The sequence below is a fragment of the Limulus polyphemus genome, unplaced genomic scaffold (genome assembly GCF_000517525.1).
Source record: "Limulus polyphemus unplaced genomic scaffold, Limulus_polyphemus-2.1.2 Scaffold1547, whole genome shotgun sequence".
NCBI classification, from domain to species: Eukaryota; Metazoa; Arthropoda; class Merostomata; order Xiphosura; family Limulidae; genus Limulus; species Limulus polyphemus.
The window spans coordinates 33,384-42,846 of record NW_013667157.1 but is presented as its reverse complement, the minus strand read 5'-3'; the positions used below and the strand labels follow the sequence as shown (position 1 = coordinate 42,846).

General features: G+C 35.5%; 1 protein-coding gene across 1 annotated transcript in view; it reads right to left on the bottom strand.

The window, feature by feature from the left end:
• Positions 1 to 2,834: 2,834 nt before the first annotated feature.
• The window catches only part of LOC106464041 (organic cation transporter protein-like), a 36,660-nt gene continuing 30,031 nt past the window's right edge, over positions 2,835 to 9,463 (bottom strand). Inside the window, exons 9-11 of the mRNA XM_013924149.2 lie at positions 6,780 to 6,961; positions 6,182 to 6,321; positions 2,835 to 3,474 (exon numbers count right to left, since the gene is read on the bottom strand). Of these exons, the coding sequence (XP_013779603.1) occupies positions 3,405 to 3,474; positions 6,182 to 6,321; positions 6,780 to 6,961 (392 nt within the window). The 3' untranslated portion in view covers positions 2,835 to 3,404. The remainder of the gene's footprint in view (positions 3,475 to 6,181; positions 6,322 to 6,779; positions 6,962 to 9,463) is intronic.

Below are 9,463 nucleotides of genomic sequence, written 5' to 3'. Positions count from 1 at the left end.
GGGGGGAGTACCCCGAGAAAACCCACTTTCACTGATAACGACCAATTCGTTACCAGTGCCCGGTTAGCGAGAAGAAGTAAGTTGGAAAGGCAAAGTGAAGTCCGGTACTGGGGGTTGATTAAATTTTGAATGAGTTGTGAATTCTCCTGATGTTCGCTAGTGTTTTACTGGGATACAGGTTCAGATTCCGGTATGGTTGTAACGGCGTGAAGTCCTCGGTGTCGCTGGTAAGTGGGCGGAGGGCACAGAAAGGATCGTCGGGTAGGTTGTGGTCGGGGGAGGAGTCGATTACGAGAGCGTTGGGTGAATATGACGACGAGGGTGTAGAAAGTGGCACGGGGCTAAGAGGCGGGTTGCAGGTTTGTTGATAAGCGTCGTTGGTTACTGGAAAGACTGGCGGCTGGGTCTGGGTGTCTTTTTTTCTTCTTCTAGTGGTGGTTTGGGTCATCTTCTCTTGTGTTTCTATCTCAGGTGTGGGCGGAGTTTGTGTTGCTTGGTCAGATTTGGTAGGTTGGGTAGTAGAGCCCTGGTTGGCGGAAGTTGCCGTTCGGATTATGTGAAACGTGGGCTTGGGGTGGGTGGGTGAGGCTTTCGATATGGTTTTTTCTGCTTTGAAGTGATAGAAATCAAGATAGCAGTCGTGGTGAGGATGGAGTCTACGATTAGCTTGGAAGTTGTGGCAACTTTCATGAAAGTGGAGGGTGAACTTGTTTTCTTTGATGAGATACGGTGGACTGCGTGGATCGTAAAGTTGGTTTTAGTTTCGAGGGCTTGATGTATTTCCTCTGGCATAAAGGATAAATGGACGTTTCTGAGAAATACTATGTGGAGACTGACATTGCTTTTAGGGGGTTGGCATGTGACGGGTGGGTTTGAAGACCAAGGGTGGCGAAAATGGTTTGTTTGTTTTGAATTTCGCGCAAAACTACACGAGGGCTATCTGCGCTAGCCATCCCTAATTTAGCAGAGTAAGACTAGAGAGAAGGCAGCTTGTCATCACCACCCACCGACAATTCTTGGGCTACTCTTTTACCAACGAATAGTGGGATTGACCGTCACGGCTGAAAGGGCGAGCATGTTGGGTGTGACGGGGATTCGAACCCGCGATCCACAGATTGGGAGTCGAGCGCCCTAACCACCTGGCAATGCCGGGCCCGTCTTAAAGGATTAACTTGTGCATTGTTTGGTTTGTTTCGTTTTTAAGAGCAAAGTAACATTGGGATATGTGTTATGACTACTGTGGGGAAGCGAACTTTGGATTTAGCGTTGCAAGTCTGTAGACTTACCACTGTCACATTGAAGGACTGAATTGCTTGTTTTCTTACATAATATATTAAAAAAATGAGTTTTCTTTTCATTATTATTCCATTTATAATGTGCTGAAACATAGTTTAGTTGATTTTTAAAGGGATTTTCTCTCCTTATGTATTATTTCATAGTCTTAGGATTTAGTCGAAGGTTTATTATTATTGTAGTGGATTACCTTGTATTTTTATTTAAAATTTTCATTAAAGGGTATTTCTTATGGTTAATCTTTGTTCGCTTTTAAAGGGCTGTGTTGTCAGTGTGGCGTGAATTGTTCTTAGAAACATAGCTGCAATGTTCTTTGTTGGCCAAGCGGATAATGTCTATATGTTATTGTCAAAGAATGCTGTGAGAAAATGACTTTTCATGTGATGATGCTATCCCACTGAAATGACACAAGGTTTATTACAAGATCGGAACCGATATACTTATAGATTTCTACTGTAGCGAATACTTCTACCTAGACCTATGTTGAAGGAATAAAGCTGCCGATACATTCAGAGGTCTAGTAGTAAGGTGTCTGTCACATGTTTATTCAAGTAAGCACATTGTTTTCCGCTTTGCATTTAATAAAGGTTTGTTTTCAATTAGCATCAGATGTGTCCAGTCTTCTTATTTCTCATGTAGCTTAACTCCCAGTCGGATTTGGAAAGTCAGATTACTCTGTAAATTGCTCGTTCAATCCTCCCATTTTGAAGTAGACCTATGTGATGCTTGCACAGAAATCAGTTTATCTGAGTATACGATAAACGCATGGAAATATATTACGAGAATATTCCCGAATGAATGTGTATTCTATACTAATTATGAAAGATGGAAATTCAACGATTATGGTCTGTTTTAGAACGAGGCCACATTGGGCTATGTGCTATGTCTTTTGCTGGGGAATCGAACAGCAAATTTTAGTGTTGGAAGTCCTTAAAGTTACCGCTGTCCTACCGGTGAACCAACTGTCGCAGATCAACTAAATCTACATTAGTCTATGTTGCCTGAGCAGTCGTACTTTGCGTGTATTTCATTTGTTGTAAATATATGAAACTTCAAGCACGTTATGGACAAAAACAACGATTCCAAACTTTGCTGTGGTTTTACTCTTATTAAATATTCTACAGATATTTCGATCTAAACTTTCCAAAATCATTGAGAGTTAATTCAAACATCACTCATGGTAGTCCTGACCTGTGTCTTGTTTAGGAAATTAATTTTCAAGTTGTTCTTCTCATTCATCGTGTAAAATAGATAAAATATAACCTGAAAGTTAATGTTAATATTTTCATGTAAAGTTGATAAAACGGTTGTGTTCCATATTCTGATGTGACCTGTTTTTTAATAACAAAGAACATTTTGAAGTTTCAACAAAAATCATCGCACTATTCATCTATTTCATAACACACTGCATTTGTTATGATTTTTTCTCTTTTCATTCTCCTGTTAAAAAACAAGGGAATAAAAACATTGAACTTTCACATATTTGGTCAGCACGATCACCGGTTTAAATTGTATTTATTTATTTTCTTTCTGATTACATTCTGAGAAATAGCGATAAAACTGAGCATTATTTGAACGTGAAATTGTCTGTAGTTTCAGTTTTTGGGCAGTTTTTATCATAACTGGAAACGTATGGACTACATTGTTCAGCTGCGTTTATTTTCAAGAATTCATATAAACTAGATACCTAAATACTTTAACTAAATCTGTTTATATATTTATGTACAACATTTAATGAAGAAAGTTTCACCGTATTTATATCTGGATTTCCTACAATTTTGTAGTTGATATGTGTTTCGAATTCATAGTTGTCGGTGATGGATAAGTGGGAAATAATTATGAAATACTCTCATATATATAAATGACTGAAGATATATTTCTCATAAAAACTATCGAATATAGTACGTTAAACCAAGATATACATTTAACTGTTATTTAAAAGTTAAGATAACATTTTTAGGCCTTTCGATGAACAAATTCAGTTGTTGATAGAGAAACTTCTTATTGTTGAGAACCTAAACCTCGTTTAAAATGGTTATTAGCTTTATTAAGTTTCGTTGTATCAGCTGTATCAACTTCCACCATCGTTTCTCGTGAGTAGTTTCTTTTTTCTATACTTCTACTGGTCGAGATACAGTAGCTAGCTCTAACTTCTCTGGTTTTGTTTTCTTGGGATTTTTCCTAAAATAACAAAATAAATATTGCTATTATTTCTCAACATTAAAAAACGATAATATTATTTTGGACAGTAACCTCATGTAAAACAAAACTGAATAAACCACTTCATAATCTACACATTTCTGCATAAAGTAATCGATAAAAAAATTACAATATGGATAATATAATACGTTTTACATAAATCATTTAGAATATCTGTTATATTGGAAAACTGGGATAGTGTATTGTTGGTTATTATAGGGATCTACTGACAATAACTACCACGATGAATTAGTGGTTCACTATTGTGGAACGTAACGACAGCTGGGATGTTAGATTATTAGTCTGTTATTAGTATGCAGTGGTTGATTATTATAAGGTAGGTTACAATTACGGGTATGTTGTATTGTTAGATGGTTATTAAAATATTCGGCTGTTATTAGATTATTAAAATGTAGTGACAACAGCTGGGAGTTACATTGTTCATTAGTAGTAGATACAACAACTGGCATGTTAGGCTAATGGTTGATTATTAAAATGTGGTGACAACAACTAGAAATTACATTGTTGGCTAGTAGTAGATACAACAACTGGCATGTTAGACTGATGGATGATTATTAACGTGTAGTAACAACAAGTGGAAGTTACATGTTCGACTGATGGTTGATTATTAAAATGTGGTGACAACTACTAGAAATTACATTGTTGGTTAGTAGTAGATACAACAACTGGCACGTTAGACTGATGGATGATTATTAACATGTAGTAACAACAAGTGGAAGTTACATTGTTGGTTAGTAGTACATACAAGAGCTGCATGTTAGGATGGTGGTTGATTATTAACGTGTAGTAACAACAAGTGGAAGTTACATGTTCGACTGATGGTTGATTATTAAAATGTGGTGACAACAAGTGGAAGTTACATTGTTGGCTAGTAGTAGATACAACAGCTGGCATGTTAGGATGGTAGTTGATTATTAACGTGTAGTAACAACAAGTGGAAGTTGCATTGTTGGTTAGTAGTACATACAAGAGCTGCATGTTAGGATGGTGGTTGATTATTAAAATGTGGTGACAACAAGTGGAAGTTACATTGTTGGTTAGTAGTACATACAAGAGCTGCATGTTCGACTGATGGTTGATTATTAAAATGTAGTAACAACAAGTGGAAGTTACATTGTTGGTTAGTAGTACATACAAGAGCTGCATGTTAGATTGATGGTTGATTATTAAAATGTAGTAACAACAAGTGGAAGTTACATTGTTGGTTAGTAGTACATACAAGAGCTGCATGTTAGGATGGTGGTTGATTATTAAAATGTAATAACAATTACCGGCACGTAGTATTGTCTGTCGATTTTTAAAATTTAGTGGAAATAAATGTTATGTTGAATTGTTTTTTGTTAACAGGAGGTCGTGATAACACCTGGGGTATGGATTATTAATCTGTTAAAAGAATGCAGCGATACATGGTACGTTAAACTGTTAGCTGGGTATTGGAATGTAGTTATAACACCTGACTTGTTGGAGTATTAAATAATTATTAGAACGTAGTGACAAGAAATGGTATATTGGACCATTGGTTGATTTTTTAAAATACAGTGAAAACAAACTGTATGTTGAATTGTTGGTTGTTTATTACAATGTTGTGAAAACAACTGGCGTGTTCAATTGATGGTTGATTATTAGAACACAGTGACAATAAACTGTATGTTGAATTGCTGGTTGGTTATTACAATGTTGTGAAAACAACTGGCGTGTTCAATTGATGGTTGATTATTAGAACACAACCAAGTCCAACATACCATTTATTGTCACTATATTTTAATAACCAACCAACAATTCAACATACAGTTTGTTTTCACAATATTGTAATAACCAACCAAGTCCAACATACCATTTATTGTCACTATATTTTAATAACCAACCAACAATTCAACTTACAGTTTGTTTTCACAATATTGTAATAACCAACCAAGTCCAACATACCATTTATTGTCACTGGGTTATTACAATATTGTGACAGTAGATTGGAGATTAGTTTATTTTGTCAGAAGGTAATGATAATAACTGTTGTGTTGGATTTTTAGTTAATAGTAAAATGTAGTGACAACAACTAGCACGTTGAATTTTTGGTTCGTGGTAGTGACAACAACTAGTATGTTGAACTGTTAGTTCGTAGTTGTGATAAAAACTGGCATATTGAACTGGTGGTTCGTAGTAGTGATAATAACTGGCATGTTGAATTGATGGTTCGTAGTAGTGATACCAACTGGAATGTTGAATTAGTGGTTCGTGGTAGTGATAATAACTGCCATGTTGAATTAGTGTTTCGTGGTAGTGATAATAACTGCCATGTTGAATTAGTGTTTCGTGGTAGTGATAATAACTGGCATGTTGAATTGTTGGTTGATTATTAAAATGTAATGACATAAAACTTGTATGTTAGGTTTTCTTCATTACTTATGAGAACAAGTTTCATGTTGGATTGATGATTGCTTATAAGAATGTTATTAAAACCAACACTACACGTGGCTTATAGGTGTTGCTTAATGGTCACTTATAGATAAATAAAAACAAAAACGTTTTTCTATATACAGATGAATTATGAAAAACCAAAACACTGTGACACACATCGATATATGACTCAGTTTGTGTAGGTATTCATTGGTTATATAATTAAAACATCTTCCATTAAACCTATTTGTTTGATCTACTATTCTGTCCTCACGTGTGAAACTCTTCTCCTTGTTCTAGAGTGTCCATCATCGTATGCATATTGGTTTCAGGAAGCAAAGGCACCAGGAAACTACCGAAAACTGAGATAGCTCCAAATATACCAAGAGGGACATTAGGGTTGGTTGCTCTACCCTGAAATATAGCAAGAGTAAGCAATGTTACACTTGTTTATTGCTCTTTAGAGGTTTACATTTATTTTGTGTATTGATAAACTACAATTTATGTTTCTAGTCAGTTTAGTTATACAGAATTAGCATAAATAATTTAGAAGGTATGTTTTAGTTATGATATATATATAGTTAACTAACTACAAGTTACACCCATAAGTGTTTTCACTTAATACCAGAACTCGTCAGGAAGGCTAGATGATGAGAAACAAAAGGATTCTATGAAATGCTTTTTATATATGTAGCGTAATACTTTAAAAGTTACGGTATAAACGCAGAAAACTGGTGAAGCATTAAATAGAAAAAAAACAACAAAAAACTTTAGCTTTGCATTGTTTTCAGAGATCAAGCTTTAAAGTTATACACTTATAAAAAATAATTAAGAATATCCAGTTTCCTATGGTTATCTTATCTTTAACTTACCAGTTCTTTGACAAAGGGAGCAATGATAGATCCTATTCTGGCAACCGTAGAACAACATCCTACACCGACGTTCCTCACCACCGTGGGGAAGGTTTCAGCCGAGTAGATGTAGATGAATACAAAAGTCCCAGTAATACAGAGCTTCCCAAGCATTGCGAAAGTTGTTCTTAACCATTGAAGGTCTGGTGTCAAAATATAAGATTATTTTATATTAATGGTTAATCTTATCATCGACACATTAAAAGTTGGAGACCACAGATTTTTACACAGAAATATGTGTCTATCTCTCCATTTAAAAAAAAAATAAACGAATTAAAAACCTGTGAAGATTTTCTCATAAATAAATGTAATCTTTATCAAAGTTCAGGTTGAAAAAAGTGCGTGTTCTAAAACGACACACAGATACAAAAAAATTCCTACAGTCGTGTTTATGTCCCCAATTTGACACATATAACTAAATCATAGGGATCTAAATTCTTGTAGAGGTAACGCTCCATTTACGATTTAAAGGTTAAAAAATAGGTGATAAATTTCTGACCCAAAATTTTTTGGCCACACTAAATTTCTGTGCGAGATGGTTGCCTAGAGAGATCTTACAGCGGAGGATTCTGTTATGCGGCTCAATGAAGGATTAGCACGCTGTTTGAAATTTCGACCATAGCGCTCTACCGAATTTGAAGACCTAAACCCCAACATGGAAATGTCTGTTTATTTGATTTTGAATTGCGCAGTAGTGAAACATAGTTTAGTAACTAAAGGCAGGGGTGAAATTCTGCCGGAACTTATCGGTAGGCCCGGCATGGCCAGGTGGTTAGGGCGCTCGACTCGCAATCTGCGGGTCGCGGGTTCGAATCCCAGTCCCACCAAACATGCTCGCCCTTTCAGCCGTGGGGGCGCTATAATGTGACGGTCAATCCCACTATTCGTTGGTAAAAGAGTAGCCCAAGATTTGGCGGTGGGTGGTGATGACTAGCTGCCTTCCCTCTAGTCTTACACTGCTAAATTAGGGACGGCTAGTGCAGATAGCCCTCGTGTAGCTTTGCGCAAAATTCAAAACAAACAAACAAACAAACTGATCGGTAATAGTACAGGGACTTATTTGAGCTGCTTTGTCGTTTTTCATGTTTACTCGTTGATTTTTTATTATTTTCTGAAAACAGGCCCACTTCACCCAGCTGAGTACCTCTCCTGTTTTTTTGTTGTTTTTTTTTAGAATTACACTTCTGACTAAAGGTATTTCAATATTATAATAGAGAAAAATAGCTTTTTAGCTATTTGAATTTCGTAATAGTGAAAAATTGTTTCGTAACGAGCAAAGGTTTCTTATGACTTCTCAGTACATTTTTATTATAGCGAAAAATGCGAACGCAAGTTGAAAACATACCCATAAAACTAAAAATTAATTACGTTAAAACGAAAAAGTGTAAACCGAACGTTAATAAATAGAGGGATACCTAGGCTGTAAATTAAACGGCGAGTATTCATAAATATCAGTAGTAACTTCTAAACAAAACCTCAAATATCAAAGCTAAATATTTGTCCAACAAATAATGTAGAAAATTATACTGGTTTGTCTGTGAGTAAGTAATGTCATAAAACAAATATATGTAAAGACTCAAATGCTGTGATTTACCAAGTTGCGTAGCTTGGCTACTATCGATATCTTCGGTCTTAATTATTTATCATTGGCGGTTAGGTTTAGGCATATAATAATCTTTAGCTTTGCTTGTTGCTTTTGATAAATACTATTTGATGTAAAGCGACTAACTCGTGTCCAGTGGAATTGGTGGACGCATTTTGAACAGAAGTACATTATTTCTTCATTAGCTAAACCAAGTTAGGCCTATTTGGTTACTATTGTTACGTCTCCGTTTGTTAATTGATTTTCCGTAACTTCGTTCCGACGAAACTTAAGCGACACAAGTTCTTTCTTAATAAAAACTGGTTTATTCTTTCCGAATATAACTTTACCGATACACTCAACTTCAACAATCGCGCTAAACAAACGCTATAACAACGAACGTGCTCAATAATACTTCTGACTGCAGATCAATTACTCACTGTCTATACACACATTACCGCGTCACGTTGTCCCCCTCTTTTATATACCCGACTACCCTATATCTAGTAAATACTAGAGCATTCGCCAAAGTACAGGATAATTCTAGAAAGTAGAGAGCGTGAGAATCACATGATCTCGATGACGCAACACTATACTTTTATGTGTATCATGCACTGCATGGTATATGCTACCTATCATATTAGGCTTAGGTTTTATAACAAACAGCGAACTTTTTTCATGCAGTGAAAAGGACATTTTTTCCAGAATCCTATATAATCAAGGAAAGGGCGAGAACCCCTCTAATTCTTTTCATTCTACTGTAACTATTAAAATTAATGATACTCCTAAATATACCTAATAAGATTTTTGTAACATCTACAATTGGAATCGAGTGAAGCAAATAAAAATACACTCATCCATTGCAACAAACATCAAACCTTGGTCTTATATCAAACATGTACGTTAATTCTCTGTAGATCTGCAGTTATCAAAGTAAGTTTTGTTAAATGTAATTAAACATAAGCTATAACGTAAAATACGCTGTGTATCATTCTGTGCGAAAACTGGATTAATGGAGTTTTTAACACATTCTACTGGCAACTTTCATTAACCTTTATCTTCC